We start from the raw sequence: 20843 nt of genomic DNA, 5'->3' as shown, positions 1-20843 counted from the left end.
GCTGCTTAGTGTGGCCCAATTCCCAGGTACTTCTATTGCACTTTTTCCACCTCAGTCCAGTTCTCCGAAGACTGGAGGAGGGGGGTGGGGTGGGCTTGCTGACTTAGATTGGACAGAGTGACTATAATTATGCACACCCTCTTTGACCAGCAAACACCAGGCCTGTTTGTGGCAGAGCCTAGGTGCCAGGGCATTGCCAGCTGGTTCCAATGACCTCCTGGTATCCTGGAGAAGGCACTGTAAGGTGGCAGATACCCAGCCCCTTTGGATCCCAGGGCTCTCATCACCCCACCAGCCTTCCATGGCACCACTCAAGTTGCTGGTGTCTGCACATGACAAGCTTGGACAGTGGTGCTGGTGGGAGGGCTGAGTTGGAGCATTGAACATGGCTGCCAGGCTTGATCCCACAGGCCCTAAGCTTACAGCAGAGGGTCACCAGGAAGTATGGGAATCTCTAAACACCCCACATAAAACCTGATGCAGAAACAGCAGCAGGCAGGCAGTACCTAAGGTGTGGAGTCAGAGGCACTGTCTCATGGGTAGCTGAAACACATGCCAACTTAAACTGCTCTGCAAGGAAGGGATGGAAAACACTTGGATGTAGCCTGTGCCCAGGCACCAAGAAGGTGAGGCTGATTGGCTGTTGGATTTGGGGAAAGCAGAACTAGCCCCTGCCTTCTCAGGAAGGCCAGGCAAGACGCAGCCCTCCTCCCTGCTCTCTAGCTCAAGGCAGTCCTGGACGGTTAACCAGACTAGGGCTGGCATGGAACAATTCCACTACAGGAAGCCAGATGAGAGCCTGGCTTGGCCTAGGGACTGGGTGAGGATAGGGAGGAGCAAGACAGTCTTTACGAGATCATGTACAGGCCAACAGGAACAAGACACCAGGTGAAAGCTTGGCTTGGTGTGTGTGTGGGGGGGGGTTGCTGGAGTTTCCCACTCGGCTTCTGCTGTCCAGACAGACAAGGGCAGTTTTAGCTCCTTCCATGGATGGAACACAATGTGTTTTCAATGTATTTGTGGCAAATGGTGACTTTATTTAAAGAAGCAAAGGAGAGCTGGGGTGCTGCCCTCAGGCCTGGATGTGGCTCTTTGCACTGAAGGCCAGGTAGTATATCACGATGCCAATTACTGCAGCCAGCACCTCTGTGGAGACCCAGGGACCATTCCAGGTGCCCTGTAAGAAAATGGCAGTTCAAGGAAGGGACAGGTTAAGTGTACCCGCCATCCTTAGCCACCTGGTCCCAAAACACACTGACCAATGACAGCCCACAGCTGGGGATGACAACTTTCCCTCCACCCCAGTCCTCCCAAAGGATGAGGTATTCTATGTGCTGTCTTTGTTCCTGAGAGGAGAGCAGATCACTCACCCGATGGTCCACGCTGACTGTGAACAGGGGTGGGATGATGGAAACATCTTCATTATTTCTCTGAGCCTGTAAGGGAGGTGCTGGGATCAAGAGGTGCTGGCTGGGCTGGCAATGGGGGAGACAGGTACTCCTCAGAAGAGCAGAGAGAAATGGGCAAGAGATCAATGAGGAAGAGAGGCACCCACATGGCCCATTCTGCTTCTCAGGAGCCAGGCCTCAGAGTGCTGAAGTTCCAGAAGGGAACCACAGGCTGGGCAGGAGAGCAATGGCTGTGGGACAGGGCCTTCTGGGGCCTTGGAGGGCTCCAGACAATACTCACCTTTCTTAGAAGGCTATAGGACTCCTCATCAAAGAATCTGACTTCATAGGTGCCTGCATGGGCACTCTTGTGCTCCAGGCTCCAGGATACCTGGTTGGGTGTTTGGCAGGAGGTAAGAGACACATGAGAGCACTGCATAGCATCACTACAAGCAAGAGTTCTTTTTTTTTTTTTTCCAGGTAGGGTCTCACTGTAGCTCAGGCTGACCTGGAATTACACTATGTAGTCTCAGGGTGGCCTCGAACCCATGTTCCACCATGCCCCGAAGAGTTCTTGATCTTTATAGCTTCAAGCCATGCTTACAAATGGATAACCTTCCCCAATGGCTCTGGACTCTCATCTCTTACCTGATAACGGCCCACATCCTGGCCACGGGTGACAGGAAACTGTTTTCCACTAACGTCAGCATAAAGAGCCATGTTCTGGATGAGGGGAGGGGCAATGACAAAATGAGAGTCACCTCCCCTCTGAGTACAGGTAGAGTCCCTACTGGTGCTGACCACAGCAGTACTATGACTGGGCAGGGACTGCCATACCCCAGAGCCATGCTAGGAAAAAAAAAAATCACACCTACACGTACTGACTGCCAAGGTCTTCCAGTATCTGTCTGTCTCCCTGGGAGCAGATCCCCCTATGACCTCTCAGCAAGCCTGTTAGTTACACACAGGAGTATGATGGACATGTTGCTTCTCTGAGAGTGAGAGGCAGGTACTAGTGCCAGGAAGTGCATGAGGGGGTTAGCCTTAGGAGTGTTACACCTTTAAAAGGCCCAACTTCCTTTGGCCCCTTGGGAATGCAAGCCAGGGCTGAGGCCAAGAGACCTTAAACTTACAGAACACCCACATGGACACACTCAGAAGCCAGTGGTAAGAGGAGGAAGGGGTCTGGAGGCTTTCTCATGTTCTGGACATTCATCCAGGAAACTGGGGTATCTACCCACATTACTGCACAGAGGCAACACATACCAAGTGGGTCAGGAAAATGCTCTTGAAGTACTGCTAAGACCTAGCTAAGCTGGGCTCTCTCTCATCTCTCTTGCATCCTGTGAACTGGAGTTCTTAGTCTCGCCATTGACAGGATCCTTGGGTCACTGTCAACTTCCAGTGAGGAGTCCTACCACCCCTTCCTTCTCTTGCCCTTGCACTCAGCTGAACCCACACTGCCTCACCTGGACCCTGTTCTTGCAGGTGAGGGAGATCTCCACAATGAAGACAGTCTCTGTGGAAATGACGGCATCCGAGGTGGTATAGTAGGAAGGGGTGATCTGGGGCTCCAGGCAGGCCTCTGCTGTGGGGAGGAGGCAAACCCAATGTGTGTGTGCTGGGTGGAAGCTAGAAGGGCTCTGTCTCCCAGACCCAGTGAATTGAGGACACAGTTCTGCTCCTGCTAGGTGGGGTCGGGAAGACAGAACCCAGCACTCCCAAGTATAGTGGAAAGGGGCTTATGAGAGCAGAGACAGGCTAGAGTGTGGTAGAAAAGACTTGGCAGGGGCCAACCTCGATGCAACAGTGAAGGAGGACCAGGTGTGTGTGTGGAGAGCTCGCGGCTGGATCTGCAGAGCCGCTTGTGTTAGTGCTTGAACCCATGACAGGGAGGTTATGCAGCAGCTTGCCTGGGCCTGGAATACTCCAGAAGCCCAAGGGGCAGGCTGGCCTCCATTCAGAACCACGCACTTGTCTCAACAGCTTACTGAAAGCGTTCTCGGCAGACACTGTGAGATGCTAACATAGAGACTTTCAAGATAAGGGACGGGGTCTTGGCACACAGCCAGCTGGCCGGCCAAGACTGTTGCTGGTGTTTCCCAAGGAAAGTAAATAGAAGAGGCTCTCTACCTTGACACTCAACTTGCCTCCGTAAACTACCACCTAAAGAAAAAAAAAAAAAAAACCCGCCAGATCTAGGCATCTCCACATCACCAAGGGCCACAAGGGAAAAGAAGGGAGGTGCCATGTTAGAGGGTTTGAGCCAAACACTACTGCAAATAGGAAAATTTTCAACCAACTGCTGTCCAAATGTGATGTTTTGGCAACATGGTTATTTAAGCTGGGGAAGCCAGAGATTTTAGGGTCTAAACAGCAGGAGAGAGATTTCCTGGGAATGGTATTTGGGCGTGGTTCTCTGGTGCCAGATCCCACAGGCATTTCTGTGTCCTGCTAAACTAGGCCTTTCCCTTGGTGGGTGCTATGGGGCCTCTGAAAGGTTTGACAGCCAGGCTTGTCCTTTCAAGACATCCCTGGCCACAGACTGAGGCAGTCTGTGAGGGGTGGGTGAAAAGGGTGGAGGTAAGGAGGCCAGGCTTGCCCTGAAGTACAGCTACATGTATCCACAGAAAGCAACTCCTGCTCAGTCCAGGCCCCAGGCCTGCCACTGTGACAATCTCCTAAACACACTTCTGGACCACAGGGCTGAGCTCAATCCTGCCACCAAGTGCTAAGAATAGCTCGGCCATAAAAATCAATGGGGGGAGGGGGTTACTGGGGAAATTGCTTAGCAGTTCAGGCGTTTGCCTGCGAAGCCAAAGGACCCAGGCTCAATTCCCCAGGACCCACGTAAGCCAGATGCACAAGGGGGTGCACGCGTCTGAAGTTCGTTTGCAGTGGCTGGAAGCCCTGGCGCGCCCATTCTCTCTCACCTCCCTTCTCTGTCAAATAAATAAATAAAAATCAATGGGTTTGTAGCTCAGTTCTGCCATGAATTCTGGGATCAACACACCAGGGCCTTAGGGAAAGTCAAGCTTTAGGCTGGCATTAAAGGCCTTTGCTCACAATCTAACTTGCCTCACCATCTTACTCTCCGTCCCTCTGCCCCCGTCCTTGCTCCCTTTCAGTTCTCTCTGTCCTGGGGTCGCCTGGCCAGCACAGCGCTGGTTCCACTCTTGCCAGCAACACTTCTCAGGGCAATTGCTCGCTGCTGTGCAGCTTTACTGTTGTGCCACTACCTTCTGAGACAGGGAGCAGGAACGTGTCACCTTCCTTGCTGGAGCTGGTGGCTGCAACTCTCCCATGAGCAGAGGAGGGAAGGACTTGGCCGTTTCTTCCAGCAGCCTGGCTGCCGGATGAACTTGTGTGGGGTGCTCTGGTAGTGGCACCACGACGACGCCTAAGGGCGGAGGGCTCCGCCGGTGGCGACGGGTCCCAAGGAAGGGCCAGACCCCAGCTTAGCGCGCACCCTTCCTCCCCCCAGCACCTCCTGCCACGGGACAGAGGCTCGCCCGAAACAAGCCCCGGCCAGGCCGCTACCTGAGCAGCAAGAGAGGCCGGACAGCAGGAGTAGTGCCAGGGCGCCGAAAGATGCCATCACCGCCATCGCCTCTTCTCTGCCGAGGGAAAAAGAGAGCAAGCCACCCTGAACACGCGGAGCATACGAGGAAGCGCGACGCGTCAGCGGCCGCCGCAGCCAATGGTGCGCCGCCGGCGTGGGCCGGGCCTCGTGACGTTGCGGGCCGCACTGACGTGTCCCCTCCCCAAGCCAGGGTCTTAACCTGCAGCGCACACACCCACTCCCGCCCCCCACACACACAGAAAAAAAAAAAAAGCCCACCCCAAAGATGGCGGCGAAAGGGCTGTAGGGACCGGAAAGGGGAGTGGGAACCGATACGGTCGTGCGCGTGCGCACTGCTGGGCTCGCGTTTTTTTCCCTCCGGACGGCTAGCTCTGCTGAACTCTCGCGTGAACGGTGTTTTCCCGTTAGGACTTGCCAAGGTTCTCACTTTCCGTCATGGCGCTGAAGGTGGCAAGAGGTGCCGGCATCGCTGCGAAGGCAGTGCTCAGGCCAGCCCTCCTCCGCCGCCCTTGGGAGGTGAGTGAGGGGTGGGCCGTGGGGCAGCGGCGGCGTTCGCTGGGAGACTTCGCACCCCATTGACATCGGGGGGACCCGTTCTTTGGGCAGTCTGGAGTTCGATTGGCTGAGGGCCCTAGGAGGGGCGGGGAGAGGGTTGAGCACGGGGGTTCATTGGCCACCTCTGATGTCAGTGACTGGATTGGCCGAAGTTGGCCGTGGTCTTGGCTCTTCTAGGGGTCTGTATCTGGTAGTAGGAGCCCTGGGAGGGGTGGCCCGCAGCGGCTGAGTGTCATCTCCCTAGTGTCCTTGTAGGAGTCCTTCCGAGGAGGTCACATGTCGGGGCCGGCCTTGCCCTTACCACCCAGGGTATCTTGTTCCTGGACTCAGTTCCTCCTCGGGTTTCCCTCTCCTTGACCACCTGTTCTGATGAAGGTGTTGAATCGGACCTTGCCAGGTCCCCCCTGATCCTTCCCACATGCTTAGGGCCCCAGCTTTCCAAGGCGTTTGGACACTTGATCTTAGCCAAAAGGCCAACAAGTGATTCCAAGCATCAGCAATGAGAGGGAGCCAGGGTTCTGAGGCTTGGGGAGGCCTGGACGCCACGGGCTTTGCTTCCTCGGTTCTTCCTTTGTGGTCTTCATTGGTTAGTTAGCAGCAGCAAGTCAGCACTGCCCCTTTGGGGAAAAGAAATGACCTCCCATACCTTGTTCTCTCCTGACTCAATGCATGGCCTTAAGTCAGTTCCCTCCCCTTTCAAAGGTTCTCGTTTCCCCTCTGTCCAGTGAATGTTCAGATAGCCTCAGACTGTGTCCTTCTCAGTCGGTGTGGATGGTGCCATTCCTCTCATAGCTGGAACCAAGTCCGGGTGGGCAGCAGCAGGGGAGAGGCCAATGGGTGCTTTTGGAGGGGGCATGTTCTCAAAACATCCTGCAGACACCAACCTGCCAGAACCCTAAATTTTCGCTGATAATCTGGGCTTGTGTCTCTCAGCCATGTTTCCCAAATCCTGTTCTCTGATGGACACTGCATATGCCTTATGAAGTTCTCTAAAATCCCAGCTGATGAAAGACCAGCAGCACATTGAAGGTTTCCAGAGGCCTTCGAGGCTCTGGCAGCTAGGATCCTGCAACCTCTTGATGAAGACATTTCTCCCTGACCTCCCTCCTTTGTCCCAGTGCCTGTGTGCATTTGTGCACACAAGCATGCCCTAGTTGGGGCAGAAATAGGGGACAGTGAATGTTTGGTAGTCACTCAAGGCCTAGCCTTGAGACTGGCTGTCCTGGGAATGGGAACCCTTGCTCCACTAGTTGGGACCTCCTGGGAAAACATGCTACCACGACTGCTACTTGACTCAACAGTAACCTGCTAAAGAGAGAAACCAAGGGAGGGAATTACCATGGGGTATTGTTTACAATTATGGAAGTTTCCAATAATTTTTTTTTTTTAAAGAGAGAGAAACCTTAGCGAGATGTGGAGTGTAGGAGCCCATCAGTGGGAGCATGTACCCCTCCCTGGTCCTCTTTTTTTCTTTTCCAAGGATAATGGCTGAGCAGCAGGTCTGTGCATACCCCAGCCTTCCTCACAGCTGGCTCCTTTGCTGGACAACCTGGGTGTGAGGCAGAGCCTTTGTAACCCCCTGAAAGAAACTGCCTGCTTCTGTACAGAGTAAGGTTAGGGAAGTCTATGGGGAGTTCTCTGGGACTGTGGACAAGCTCAGTGTCACATCTGGAATTGGTAGCAGCTGTGGAGTGCTATCATTTGTGAGCAGGGCCACACAGACTTTGAGCCAGGCCTGGCAGAAGGCTGGTTCACTGCCACAGTGAAAGCCCAGGAGGAATTAGCTGTTGGGAGCTGCAGGGGTCAGCCCCGCCCCTCCCAAGGACACCAGCTGTGAACTCTTGACTGAGGGCTGGTTCAGTATTGAGGTGACATACCTTACCTGCACTCCATCTGCCTTACTGGTATTGTGAACGGCTCACATAGCTCCTCTCACCTAGGCTTCCTAGTAGTCACATGAAGTCAATGCCTGTGCTCCATGGACCCATCTCCCGTTCCCCACCCCCCTTTTTTGAGGCACTCTACCAGTCCCTCAGTCAGGCTGGCCTCAACTCTTCCTACTTCAGTCTGTCAGGTGCTAGGATTAAAGGTGTACATCACAATGCCTGGCTGTTCCATGAATTTCTGATGTGTACATGAAGCTATCTCAAGAGTAGCAGATGTTGGATGTGGACTAAGATCTTCCTTGTCTCCGTCTGTTTCCTCACTTTCTTTTTATTATTTTTATTCGCAAGGAGAGAGAGACAGACTTAAGAATATGGGCACACCAGGGCCTCTTGCCACTGCAAACGAACTCCAGATGTATGCACCACTTTGTGCATCTGGCTTTACATGGGTACTGGGGGATCAAACTCAGGTTGTCAGGCTTTGTAAGCAGGCACCTTTCACTGCTGAGCCACCTCTGCAGCCCCTGTTTCTTCATTTCTAATATGCTTATTCACTCAGGAAATGTTCCCTATGGTCCTTGCTCTGGGACAGGCACTATGCTAGGGCTCAGAGTAACAGTACAAGCTGCGCTGGACATTGCTTTGCTCTCAGAGCCTGGGAAGAGAACAAGCCATTGGTAATCAAATTAAGATGCCTCCTAGGCGCTGGGGACGGGGTAGGTGGAGCTCGGCCACCTTAAGGCATCATGGGAGGCTCTCAGGAGGAAGTACCCTTTATGCCACCTTCTACAAGCTTGTATGGAGCGCCTACAAGTGAGCCCAGATATTAACAAGTGCTAGAAAGGAAACAGTTCCCCAGTGTACCTGTGCCTGCACAGGTGGATTCCTTCAATGGGGATCCAGACAGGGAACAGTCCTTTGTGAAAGCCTTTCTACAGATTGGTGTAGCAATAATTGGCCAAAAGAATATTAAAAGCCAAAACAGAAATGTGGGCAAGACACACAGATTTTACTAAGCTAACCCAAGTTCCAAGTGAGCAATAAAGTATTTGGACAATCCTGTCTGGCATTCTGATAGGATAGTTGTTAGGAATGAAGTCTTTGGGCTGAAGTGATGGATTAGTGGTTAAGGCATTTGTCTGCAAAGCCAAATGACCCAGGTTCCATTCCCCAGGACCCACGTTAGCCAAATGCTCAAAGGGGCACATGCATCTGGAGTTCGTTTTCAGTGGCTGGAGGCCCTGGCATGCCCATTCTCTCTCTCCCCATCTTTCTCTGTCAAATAAATAATAATAAAATACTTTAAAAAAAGAATGAAGTCTTTGGCCGGGCATGGTGGCGCATGCCTTTAATCCCAACGTTTGGGAGGCAGAGGTAGGAGGATTGCCATGAGTTCAAGGTCACCCTGAGACAATACAGTGATTCTAGGCCAGCCTGGGCTAGAGTGAGACCCTACCTTGAAAAACAAAACAAAATTTAAAAAGACTGAAGTCTTAAAAAAAGAAAAAGATTAAAGTCTTTGCAGTTTGGAGCTGTCTGTCTCGGCTACATGTTAAACTGTTATGTACTAGTTAGCAGTGCAGGGCGGAGTCCTGTCTGGGTCCAGCAAAGCCAGTCCCATCCTTGCCAGAAGCTAGGCTGGGGCTGAGGCAGTGGCACAGTGGCTAAATGCACTTGCTTACAGAGCTTGCTGGCCCAGGCTGAATTCCCCAGGATCCTCGTAATGTCGGGTGCACAAGCACCACATGCATCTATAGTTCAGTTGCAGCAGCAAGAGACCCTGGCACACCCATTTTCTCTCTCTCTGTCTCTCTCTGCTTGCAAATAATTAAAGATTTTTTTTTTTTAGGATAAAAGTAGACTAGCCCTTGACAATTTGACTTTGGGGGGTGAGACAGCTAACATTGGCATTTGGGTTCTCTCTGGCAGGTTCTGGGTGTCCACAATGCCCCACAAAGGAACATCTCAGTAAGTACCTGTCTTGCATGCATGCACATGAGAGAGAGAGAAAGAGAGAGACTGTACAACTGTGCACATGTATTTGCATATAGGTATGTGGGGAGGGGGTTGTACATGTACAAAATTGCACACACTGAAGTGCACATTTGCTCCCCGGTTCTCCTGTCCTTCTCTCCGAGGCATGTTCTCCAGAGGTCGCTCATACCTCATCTTTCCCTGAGTTGTGCTAGACAGCGTCCCCAGGGAAAAGGCCCCCATTCCCTGGTCACAGCTTTGTGCCTCCAACCTTGGCTGATCGTGTCTTCTTCCTTTCTGTCTTCTCTCTAGCAACACACAATTGTGAGTATTCTTCTCCTCTGTGTTAGACTTGAGGGGCTTTTAGTTGCTTTATGGTTGACCCCAGTCCAGATGGACTTGGGAGACTGCTATTGACCAAGGAGCCCAGAAGGGCGCCCCTGTTTTGTCTGGCCTGTGGGATCGGTGCTGGTGGGAAGAAGGGAACTAGCTCAAGCCCCTGGATTCCAATCCAGGGAGCATACAGGATACCCACAGGCTCACCTTTACTTTCTCTCTCTTTCCAGCCTCCATCAGCTAAGTATGGTGGGCGGCACACAGTAACCATGATCCCAGGGGATGGCATCGGCCCTGAGCTCATGTTGCATGTGAAGTCTGTGTTCAGGTATGGAGACCTTGGGTCTGTTTCCCTTTGCCCTTCTCCCCAGCCAGGATGCAGAACCCAGAAACTCACTGGCTGGGGCTTTGCCCCAGTTCCCAGTGAGGTGGTGGTAGAAAGGTCTGTAAGAAGCCCCATGCCCATCTTACTGCCAGGCTGCCCTGGCCCTGGGGGAGGCGGTACCAGTCCTGCTAACAGTGCACTACGGAGTTCAAGTGCAGCCTCCTCAGTCAGCATGGATGAAGCCAGGTTGGAACAGGCAGCAGCAAGGGTGAAACCTGAGCAGGCTTCAGGAGGAGGTTTGCTGGCCCCAGGGCAACCTCCCTCACCCAGCTCTGCCCCAGGCATGCATGTGTGCCAGTGGACTTTGAAGAGGTACATGTGAGCTCCAATGCTGATGAGGAGGACATCCGCAATGCCATCATGGCCATCCGCCGCAACCGCGTGGCCCTGAAAGGTAAGCTCTGGCCAGGCTTATGTCTCTGAGCTGACTTGTTGGCCCCCTGGCACAGATTTCAGGGCTTTTCTGATTATTGAGAACACTTTTTTTTTCTAAATGCTTTAAAAAAATTTTTTTGTTAATTTTTATTTATTTATTTGAGAGCAACAGACACAGAGAGAAAGGCAGATAAAGAAAGGGAGAGAGAATGGGCGCGCCAGGGCCTCCAGCCACTGCAAATGAACTCCAGACACGTGTGCCCCTTTGTGCATCTGGCTAACGTGGGTCCTGGGGAATCGAGCCTCAAACCGGGGTCCTTAAGCTTCACAGGCAAGCACTTAACTGCTAAGCCATCTCTCCATCCCAAGAACTCTTTTTTAAAAAATATTTTATTTATATTTATTTATTTATGTTAGAGAAAAAGGCAGAAAATAAGAGAATGGCTGCACCAGGGCCTCAATCTGCTGCAAACTCCAGATGCATGCATGCACCATCTTGTTCTGGGGAATTGAGCCTAGGTCCTTTGGCTTTGCAGGCAAGCACTTTAACCACTAAGCCATCTCTTCAGCCCAAGAACTCTTGTGCTCAGGGTCTAGATTGAGGCTTCTGTGGTCCTGTTGACCCTATGACTCTGAGAGCTCAGTGTTAGGAATAGGCAGTGTGAGTCTGTTCTGTGACAAGCTTCTTCCCACCCCTTCCTGCGCTGGAGGCAGCCTTCTGTTGGGGTCAGTTTGACCCATAGTCTGTTCACCAACCAACCGTCAGAGATGCGGTTCTGACCTTCTGCCTTGGCTCCAGCTGACACAGAGGTGAATGTTACAAACAGGAATGTCATAGTCCTTCCTGGGCTTGCCTTGGTTTAGTTCTACATCCCTAAACATCCCTAAACTTGAGCTAATCTGCTGCTGTATGAAGAGTGTGTGAGCAGTGATGAATCCAGGTAGAACAGCAGGTGCTGCTATGAAGTGGGCCTCATGCCACGGTGCACTCTGAACACTCTAGATGAAGTCAGTCTGGGCAGGGGACAGCTTGTAGGGTTGAGCAGTCCTGGTGGGCTGCCAAGAAAGGCCTTTCTGCTTGATAACCTTCTAATCGCCTTCTTCCTGCATCTACTGGCCTCACTGAGCCTCTGCTTCCCTCCTTCTGGGTGCCTGGGCCACTAGGCAGAGCCTAGCCAAGCTATGGCCTAGTTGTGGTCTTTTCCAGGCAGCTGCCTTCTGCTTCTGAGCTGCAGCATAGGTAGCACCCCAGTTTGGAGCCTGGTAGTAACCCTGACCAAACACAGCCAGGTGAACTAGCCTATTCATAAACTGATGTGGTCACTTCTGTGGAGCTAGAAGGAGCCTGGGCAGTAAGGGGCAGCTGCCAACCATATTTATTCTGGGTCCTTGGAACCCATCAGTGGATCTCTGTGTGTGTGTGTGTACCTTTGCCCTCATGGAGCTTACATTGGCAGTTGATCCTGGTATTCTCCCAAGTCTTTGGCTTCAGGACACCGTCTTCTCCAGTTGAAGCAGCTTTTGGCAAATATACTCTGGGCCCGACAAGGGAATATGGTGGCCTGGCTGAGCCAGGGGGAGCTTTCTCCAGCCTGCCTGTCTTGTCTTGTTCTTCTGTAGGCAATATTGAAACAAATCATAACCTGCCGCCATCCTACAAATCCCGAAACAACATTCTGCGGTAAGAGCTAAGCCTGTAGGGTAGGGGCTCCATAAAGGCCAGGGCGGGCCGTACCTGGCCAGCTACTAGTGAGGCCTAGCCTGTCTTTCCTCTTGTCACCCTCCTAGTACCAGCCTGGACCTCTATGCCAACGTCATCCACTGTAAGAGCCTGCCAGGAGTGGTGACCCGACACAAGGACATAGATATCCTAATCGTGCGGGAAAACACAGAGGGCGAGTACAGCAGCTTGGAGCATGAGGTAGGCAAAGCTGTATGACCCGCTTGGGTTGGAGGGGATGAACCCGGCTAGGGTCAGAGTTGAGCTGAGAACGTAAGGAACGGAAAACAAAAAGGCAGGTGCATGCAGCAATAGGGCTTCATGCCATGCTGCTCCTAACTTGTCCCCTGGCCCCTGGTCAGAGTGTGGCAGGAGTGGTGGAGAGCCTGAAGATCATCACCAAGGCTAAGTCCCTTCGCATTGCTGAATATGCCTTCAAGCTGGCCCAGGAGAGCGGGCGTAAGAAAGTGACGGCTGTGCACAAGGCCAACATCATGTATGTGACCCCTGCATCCTCCTCCTGATCGTCCTGAAGTATAGCTAGAGAGACCGGCTCAGGTCGACTGGCAGGGACTCAGGGTCTAGGGTGCCAGCCACCCACCAAGGGGCTGCATTCAAAGCAGTGCCCTATTCCAGAGGACCTGTGACTTCACTGTAGCTCATCCTAAGAAGAGGTGGGACAGATGGGGTTGTGCCTGTTTTCCAGATGGGGGGGCAGGTTACAAGCCAGTCCTCAGGCTTCCATGGCCCTCTGTACACCCCAACCCTCTAGCTATCTGTAGAGATCAAGCTGGTGAACTGTATTCCCCCCAACTTAGGAAACTGGGCGATGGACTTTTCCTCCAGTGCTGTAGGGAGGTGGCAGCCCGCTACCCCAACATTGCATTTGACAGCATGATTGTGGACAACACCACTATGCAGGTAATCAACCCCACTGGCTTGGGCCGGCTCGGGAGCCTCCTACCCTTGGTGCCCATGACTTCTATAGTATCTTGGCCTGCTCCTTGCCCCACAGCTGGTATCCCGACCCCAGCAGTTTGATGTCATGGTGATGCCCAATCTCTACGGCAACATTGTCAACAACGTCTGTGCAGGGCTGGTTGGGGGCCCAGGCCTTGTAGCTGGGGCCAACTATGGCCATGTGTATGCGGTGTTTGAGACGGTGAGTGACCAGGCACAGACCTGCAGGCTTGTTGGGTTGTAAGTCTTAGCCCACAGTGGTATGCAACAGTCTGTAGTACTATTTAAGACTAAAGCTTTTTGACATGCTAAAAGGAAACCCAGACCCATGAGCATCCCCACTCCCCATTTCTTGCCTCTGGTGTCCCCTCATCTGCTCTCTGTAGGAGATACGCTTCTACTGACATTGCATGTGAGCGGAGTCATGTACCTTATGGTCTCACATTTTACTCTCCTCCTGCCCTTCGCAGGCTACAAGGAACACAGGCAAAAGTATTGCCAATAAGAACATTGCCAACCCCACAGCCACACTACTAGCAAGTTGCATGATGCTAGATCACCTCAAGTAAGTGGCTTCTTGATGCCTGGTCATGAACTGTCAGTGGCCCCTGGGCCCTGGGGACCAAAGGCTGACTCTCCTCCCTCCTTTAGGCTCCACTCCTATGCTACCTCCATCCGCAAAGCCGTCTTGGCATCCATGGACAATGAAAACGTGAGGCTCCTCTTGTCCCCACCTTGTCCCACTCCTGTGTCCCCTTCTCTAGCCCATGTTGCAATTGTGTGACCAGCACCAGCTGTGGCCCCTGAGAGAAGGGTGGTATCTGGTATTCGAGACATAGCCAACTGCTGACAGCGCTGGGCCCGAAAACCCTAGCAGATAGTGTGCAGTCCTGACAGTGAGGTGGGGGTGGGTGCTGGGGGGCCTGGCGTGCCCAAGCTTCCTGTTTCCTACAGATGCACACCCCAGACATTGGAGGCCAGGGCACCACATCCGAAGCAATCCAGGACATCATCCGCCACATCCGCATCATCAATGGGAGGGCTGTAGAGGCTTAGCTCTCCCTGGAACCATCTTGGCCTGTCCATAGAACCCCTTTCTCAGCCCAGCATGCCAGTCAGCTTGGTGGGTAGATCCCACAATAAACCCACTTCAGCCCCAGACTTCGGCTGTGTGTGTCCCTCACTCCAGGACACTGCTGTTTCCGTTCACACTTTATTAAGAAAGGCACAGGCATACTTTCCTGCTCAGGACCCTCTGAGAGACCGTGAGCAGACAGACACACTACAGCACGGGCCTGCCTCAGCATGTCTGCCCTTCCATAGGGGTGAGGAGGCCCGTACCCAGCAGGGCAGGAGAGGGCAGCTCCTGCAGGGCGGTGGGAGTTGCCTGCTATCCCTCAAGGCACTGAGGGCTGGAGGCAAAGCCACCTTGGCCCCTGCTGCCTGCAGCTGTGGCAGGACCTAGGGATTGAGCCAGGGGTGCTGGAGGCAGTCGGCCGCGCTGGCCCGCTTCTCCGGGACGTACTCCATCATGGGCAGCAGGAAGGCACTGAATTGCGTGGCTTGCTCCAGGGGCCACTCATACTTCTCCATGAGCACCTCATACAGGCCCCAATGCTTGAGGTTGTGGATGTGCCGCAGCTCTCCTGGGGTGTGGCAGCACTAGGCTATGTCCCTAGGCTGGCCGCCACCCCGTACTCCCACCATCAGAACCCAAGGCCCCTGCCCTCCCCTCCGCTCCTGTACACCGCGTGGCCTGAGCCCACTCAGTCCCTACCCCTCCGGTTGAAGAACTCCCGGGAATAGCGGCCTGAGAGGGCGAAGGCTGGAGGGATGTCTCCCAGAAGCTCCACGATGTGAGCAATGTGGTCTGTGGGCAGAGAGGAGGTTGTTGGGTGGGCAGGGAGGCTGGAGGTCCTGAGGCCAAGGCAAGGGCTTCCTTCTCCTACCCTCATCACGACTGTAGTCTTCTCCAGAATGAGGCTCGAACAGGTAATCACCAGTGGCCAGCTCGAAGGCCTGGAGGGGGAGGGGTGGGGGAAGGGGGTGTGAGGCTTCCAGCAGGAGACCCGTCCTAGTCCTGGGGGCAGCCGAGGCAGGCGTACCATGCAGGCTGTGCTCCAAATGTCTGCCGGGGGTCCATACTCTGCACCGATCAGCACCTCTACAGCCCGGTACTGCCGAGTCTGAATGTCCTCCGTGAAGTGCTTGTGCTGGAGAAAAGGGGAGCCCTGGGGATAGGAGCCTGGGCCCAGGCTGGTATGCCCCCACAGCCCCACTTCCAAGTCTGGTCCATGCACCCAAGAAGTGTTCCGTGGGGCTTGCTACATGACCCAGGAAGAACTGGCCAGGTGACCGGAGACTGACCTCCCAGTGCCGCCCTGCCCCTTGCCATGGGGGTAGTTCAGGCTAGGCAGCGCTGTGCTGCTTTGGGACAGAGGTAGGAAATGGCTCTTGGTTTTGCTCAAGAGGACTGCTGGCTTTGCAAGCACTGGGCCATGCCAGTAGGCCAGGTTCTGCACAGACCTAAGGCAGGGCTCCTCAAGTGCAAGCATCCTGTCACCCCAAGGTGTGCATACCACCCAGCAGGCATTGCCCAGGTCTGCAATCTTGATCTTGATCTTGTCTGCATTTTGGGGCTCCAGGGGGTTCACCAGGAGGTTGGAAGCACCAAATGGTGCTGGGGAAAGAAGAAGGAAAGATGGATCTGGCCCAGTTCCTCCCCCCTCCGCCTGCCCCCCAGCCCACTCTTTCTCACACTTACTGCTGGGAGACAGAAGGCCTCCGGCCTCCCGCTGATTAGACAAGCCTGAGAGGATGGAGCCTGAGGCCATGGAGAAGAGGGAGCCCGAGAAGCCTGAGGTCTGCGAGCTAGGGCTGAAGCTACGGCGGCTGCCCCCCGGGGCAGGGGAGGAGGAGGCTGGGGAGGGGACAGCCCTGGTGCCCCCAAGGGGGCAGCCTGAAGATGAGGTGGAGCCGCTGCCCCCCTCCAGTCTTGAGCCTGAGTCTGAGAAGATGGGGTAGAGAGGCACGTGACGTGAGCAGAGGCCTGGAGCTCGTGTGGGCTGGGTGGTTGGGTGGCCCCTCTGTCCCCTCACCCTCGGCCTGGGCCGCAGCCTCCATGGCTTCCAGCCGCTGCAGGTCCCGCAGCCGCTCCTCCAGCAACCGCTTTTGCTGCTTCCGTTTACGCCTCATCTTCTTCCTCTGGCTTTTGGACAGCTTACCAGTCTGCTGCCAGAGTCAGGGTCACCCCCGGGCTCTCTGCCCAGCCCTAGACCCCGGGACTCCCGCGTTAGAATATGGTGCTATCTCCCTCTGGTGCACCCCTTGACCACAAGCCCTCATTTGCCTCCTCCTACTCTCCAGAGCTCCCAGTATCAGCCAAAGCAACCTGAAGCAGACATTAGGGGAAGACCCAGTGTCTTCCCGCTGGGGCAGCATTGGGCCCAGTGGCCGCCAAGGGTAATTTGCAACACGTGACCCACCCTGTGTATTACTCTCATCTGGGGCATTTAGAAGTGTCACTGCAGAGGCGGTGGGGCCCGGGTGTCCGAGTAGGGAAGCTGGGAGGACAAGGAGGGGAGATAGGGCAAGAAGGGCGGGCATGTCACAACTTACCAGAACCTCCTGGGGGGCAGTGCTGACTGAGTGGGAGGAGAAAGGAATGCAGGGTGGTTCAGGCAGGGATTGAAGCCCAGGGGCCTGGAGCCACCCTACATATGCATGTAGTACCTGTGGAGCGCGATGGGGGTGGGGCCCCTGATTGCTGCCACTCGGTGGCCTCAGCTGCCAGGCGCCTGATGTACGCGTCTCCCACACACAGCAGGATGTTCTCAGGCTTGATGTCCGTGTGGATGATCTTGCACTTGGTATGGAGGTAGTCCAGGCCATGTAGCACCTGGGGAGAGTCACAACCCCACTCTACCAACTAGATCCAGCCAAGCTGCTACCGGAGCCCTGGGCAGCACCTACCTGCCTCACAATGCTCTTCACACAGGGCACAGGCAGACCCTGGTAGTTGGACTTGATGATCCATTTGAGGAGCTGGTGGCCCAAGACTTCCAGCACCATGCACACATCTGGTCTGGAGTGAAGGGCAGCCAGGGGCACACAACTGGGTCACAGGTCCCCTCTCCCTCCTGTTGGAGGAGCAACAGGGCTCCAGTAGGGCGGAAGTGGGGAGGCTGGGCTTTCCCAGGGTCATCCTGATGGCCACCACTGTCCCATGTTATTATTTATAGTGTCTCTGTCACTGGCAGAGGTGTGCCAGTTGGGATGGTACATTTTGTTATCCCCAGAGACAGGGCACTGGAGAAGCAAGAAGCAACACAGGCCTCAGACCAACTTCACTATGCAGTTATGCCAAAGGGGAACCAAAGTGGCCCCTGAGAGCATTAGCAGTACCCACAGATAAGCATTACCAACCTGTGACCCTTCCCTGGAGGCATGAATGCCCAAAGGGTAGGGTTGCTTCACAAGTTAGTCCCCATGGTGTAGCCCAGGACACCAAGCCCCCTTTGCTGCCACCCTGCCTATCCTGCAAAGGATACGGACTCCGTTAACCCCTGAGATTCTGAAGTCATCAATCAGCTGAACAATGGTCTCCCGTTTGGGGTCAGTAGGGTCACTGTCCCGGACCTAGAACAAAAGCCATAGCTAGCTCTAACCTGCTACTTAACCAGCTGCCCTCCTTGGCAACCCCCCAAAGCACCTCAGACCCTCCTTAACTCCAGCTGGGGCCCACTTGGAGAGACATGGCCACAGCCTGTCTCGGGCCTCTCCTGCCCTCTGGGCCTTTGGCAGAGCCAGCTGGAGCCTGCCACTCTGGGAGCCCCACCCCGCCGCCATTCAGAGCAGCGGCAGGCCCTGCCCCAGGCAGTTCACGGAGCTTGGAGCTGCAGGGGAGGTGCCTCACACATTTCAGGAGCTTGATCTCATCCACAGCTGTCTCTGTGTAATGTCCTGCACTCTTCACCACTTTCAGGGCCACAAAGCGCTTGCGCCTACAATGCAGAGACCCTCATTGGCTGGCAGCCTGGCTAGACTCACATGGCCAAGGTGATACCCTCAACGAAGCCCAGGGACTTATCACAGCCACTTACTGAATGTCCCAGCAGAGCCAGACAGTAGAGAAGTGGCCCCAGCCGAGTTTGCGCACCACGTGGTACCGTCCATTGAACAGGTCACCAATCTTTACCGGGTAGTAACCACCTGCCAAAGGGAACCACAGATCAGAGTGAGGCATCTCCCGCTACTGTCCCTCACTACAACCCAGTGTAGCTGGCCATATGACCCACGTGGGGTCAGTCTCTGGCCATCCTTCTTCCAGGCTGTCCTGAGCCCTGCAGTGGTAATCTAGCTTGCTGAAAGCACCCAAGGCCAGGCCTCACCCTTGCAGTAGTCCTTGGGGTCTTCCTGTTCCTCATCATCAGAGCCCAGGAGTCCCTGAAGCAGCCGAGGTGCTGGTATGGCTGGAGCCAGTTCAGAGCCTGAAGACTCAGGCCCGCAGGAGGTCTGTGAGCTGTGGGTAAGGGAGGGAGAGACCACAGGCAGTGAACACATGGAACACAGGGACCCCAGTCTTCCTGGGCCTAGCCTTACCTGCTGCTGCTGTCGCCACTGTCCCCGCCGCCACCACCTGTGCTGGCACTCATCCCGGCCTCACCGCCCACAGTTCTGGTGCCCTGGGGTGGCTGCTCCTGCGGGGGCCCAACTGTGGCCGCGCATTTATAGCCTCTGTTGCTGATCTCACCCGCCTTTATAAATAGCCTCCCAGCTGCTCAGCTGCGGGCAAGGTATGCAGCGCGGGGAGGGGCGGTGCAGCATGGCTGCCCAGGAGAGCCAGACCCCAAGGCTTAGTCCCCCTGTCTCACCCACACCCCAGAGGCGCAGCAGCATCAAGTCCTGGCTGCAGCGGTGGTTCAGTCCCTAGACCTACTCTCCACAGCCTGGAGAGGCATCTATGGGAAGTGTGACGCATACAGAGTCATCTGGACTTCTGGCACTCCAAGGCTGATGGGGCAGGGGAAGACTGAGTGGAGAGAGAGAGTTCCCATGACAAGATGTAGTTGGACATGGTGGCCAGGTCCTCAGGCTGGGCTCTCTCGTGCCCAGTGCTGAAGGGCACTGGAAACATTCTTGGACTTCCTACTTAGCCCATAGGAGAGTCCAGGAAGTGAATCCTCCCAATACCATTGGGACCCCATTTCCTGCCCATTCTCAGCCTGATCCCAGTTTTCCTGTGGCTCAAAGTGCTGGGAGCAACAGGTGGGAAGTCAGACTCCCCTTGAATGTTGTGTCATTAGACACCCTGTGGTTGAGAGGGGACCAGGGGTGAGAGCTGAAGGAGGTCATTCCTCCCACCAGAGGCAGCAGACCCCCTCCATCACCACTGTGACCTGCAGGACCTCTCCCTGGCTCCAGGGCTGGCTACCTCTGCTTTCCTGTGTCCACCAATGCAGGTGCTCATTGTGGGCCAGCTCTGCTATGTGTTCCTGGGAAACAAGCCACCCACAGTTGCGCTTGTAACCAGGATGGTGACAGAAGGAGCCTGTGTATACTAAAACAGCAGGAGGAATTGGGTCCCCAGAAGCACAGGGCACCACAGGGGCGGAGGTCTGCAGGACACATGGGAGACCTCCATGGGCTGGCTGTGCACTGCATAGGTGCAAGGTAGGAGAGCAACTGAGGATCTTGCCTGGAGTCTGCAGGTTTCACTGAGGAGCTAGAAAGCTCATTTGGTGGCGCACGCCTTTAATCTCAGCACTCAGGAGGCAGAGGTAGGAGGATCGTCGTGAGTTCGAGGCCACCCTGAGACTCCATAGTGAATTCCAGGTCAGCCTGGGCCGGAGTGAGAACCTACCTCGAATCCCTCCCCCCACAAAAAAAAAGAAAGAAAGCTCATTGTGAGTGGTGGTGCACACCTTTTTTTAAAAAAATATTTTAACTTTATTTATTTCTTTATTTGAGGGGAGAGAGAGAGAATAGGCGCACCAGGGCCTCCAGCCACTGCAAACGAACTCCAGATGCATACACCCCCTTGTGTGTGTGGCTTACGTGGGTCCTGGGGAATCAAACCGAGGTCCTTTGGCTTTACAGACAAATGCCTTAATGTCTAAGCCATCTCTCCAGCCTGGCAAACACATTTTAATGCCAACACTTAGGAGGCAGAGGTAGGAAGATCACTGAGAGAGTTCAAGGCCACTATATATGAGACTATACATAGTGAATTCCAGGTCAGCCTGGACTAGAGTGAGACCCTACCGCAAACAAAAAGAAGGAAAGCAAGCAAGCTCATACTGGATCCTTCTAAGAGAGAATAGATAATAAAAGGGGAAGTGTGTAGCTGGGAGATGGAGGTTGGGGTTGTCTGAATGAAGAGGAGGGGGCTTGACAGTGACAGTGCTATCCCAAAGTGGGAGACACTTTGTTCAATGTTCTATGCCAAGGAAAATCTTGTAAGGGGGCTGGAGAGATGGCTTTGCGGTTAAGGCACTTGTCTACAAAGCCAAAGGACCCATGTTCAACTCTCCAGGACCCACATAAGCCAGATGCACAAGGAGGCACATGCACCTGGATTTTGTTTGCAGTAGCTGGAGGTCCTGGCATGCCCATTCTCTCTCCCTCTCCCTCTTTCTCTGTCAAATAAATAAATAAAATATATTTTAAAAAAAGTAAGGGT

General features: G+C 54.3%; 3 protein-coding genes across 10 annotated transcripts; 1 reads left to right on the top strand and 2 right to left on the bottom strand.

Annotated features, from left to right (window-relative positions):
• Nucleotides 1-1016: 1016 nt before the first annotated feature.
• Ssr4 (signal sequence receptor subunit 4) lies at nt 1017-5280 on the bottom strand. 6 transcript variants are annotated; one of them, XM_045140186.1, is made up of 7 exons: nt 5230-5280; nt 4929-5005; nt 2858-2976; nt 2037-2111; nt 1690-1779; nt 1371-1475; nt 1017-1177 (listed from the first exon to the last, which is right to left on the bottom strand). In XM_045140186.1, exons 2-7 carry the CDS (start codon nt 4993-4995, stop codon nt 1073-1075), a joined length of 561 nt encoding a protein of 186 aa, XP_044996121.1. In that variant the 5' UTR covers nt 4996-5005; nt 5230-5280; the 3' UTR covers nt 1017-1072. The 6 variants fall into 6 exon arrangements, 5 of the variants coding, with proteins under 5 accessions (XP_044996121.1, XP_004672138.1, XP_044996122.1 ...); XM_004672081.2 differs by having other exon boundaries at nt 1371-1436; nt 5230-5270; XM_045140187.1 differs by having other exon boundaries at nt 2858-2973; nt 5230-5247.
• A 46-nt stretch (nt 5281-5326) lies between these two features.
• Idh3g (isocitrate dehydrogenase (NAD(+)) 3 non-catalytic subunit gamma) lies at nt 5327-14323 on the top strand. Of its 2 annotated transcripts, XM_012952124.2 has the most exons (13): nt 5329-5487; nt 9342-9380; nt 9699-9710; nt 9953-10050; nt 10389-10501; nt 12103-12163; nt 12271-12403; nt 12565-12698; nt 13021-13123; nt 13218-13364; nt 13633-13727; nt 13814-13874; nt 14117-14323. In XM_012952124.2, the coding sequence occupies exons 1-13, from the start codon at nt 5407-5409 to the stop codon at nt 14216-14218; spliced, it is 1179 nt and encodes a 392-aa protein (XP_012807578.2). In that variant the 5' UTR covers nt 5329-5406; the 3' UTR covers nt 14219-14323. The 2 variants fall into 2 exon arrangements, with proteins under 2 accessions (XP_044996120.1, XP_012807578.2); XM_045140185.1 differs by lacking the exon at nt 9699-9710 and having other exon boundaries at nt 5327-5487.
• A 52-nt stretch (nt 14324-14375) lies between these two features.
• Srpk3 (SRSF protein kinase 3) lies at nt 14376-18875 on the bottom strand. 2 transcript variants are annotated; one of them, XM_004672078.2, is made up of 15 exons: nt 18764-18875; nt 18553-18683; nt 18265-18373; nt 18078-18165; nt 17713-17800; nt 17135-17241; nt 16895-17060; nt 16781-16806; nt 16261-16393; nt 15927-16169; nt 15742-15842; nt 15268-15375; nt 15112-15181; nt 14940-15032; nt 14376-14808 (listed from the first exon to the last, which is right to left on the bottom strand). In XM_004672078.2, exons 1-15 carry the CDS (start codon nt 18814-18816, stop codon nt 14624-14626), a joined length of 1701 nt encoding a protein of 566 aa, XP_004672135.1. In that variant the 5' UTR covers nt 18817-18875; the 3' UTR covers nt 14376-14623. The 2 variants fall into 2 exon arrangements, with proteins under 2 accessions (XP_004672135.1, XP_004672136.1); XM_004672079.2 differs by having other exon boundaries at nt 16261-16390.
• Nucleotides 18876-20843: the final 1968 nt, after the last annotated feature.

The sequence above is a fragment of the Jaculus jaculus genome, chromosome X (assembly GCF_020740685.1).
Source record: "Jaculus jaculus isolate mJacJac1 chromosome X, mJacJac1.mat.Y.cur, whole genome shotgun sequence".
Classification (NCBI taxonomy): domain Eukaryota; kingdom Metazoa; phylum Chordata; class Mammalia; order Rodentia; family Dipodidae; genus Jaculus; species Jaculus jaculus.
Note: the sequence above shows the minus strand (reverse complement) of the source record. Positions and strands in the feature narration are given on the sequence as shown.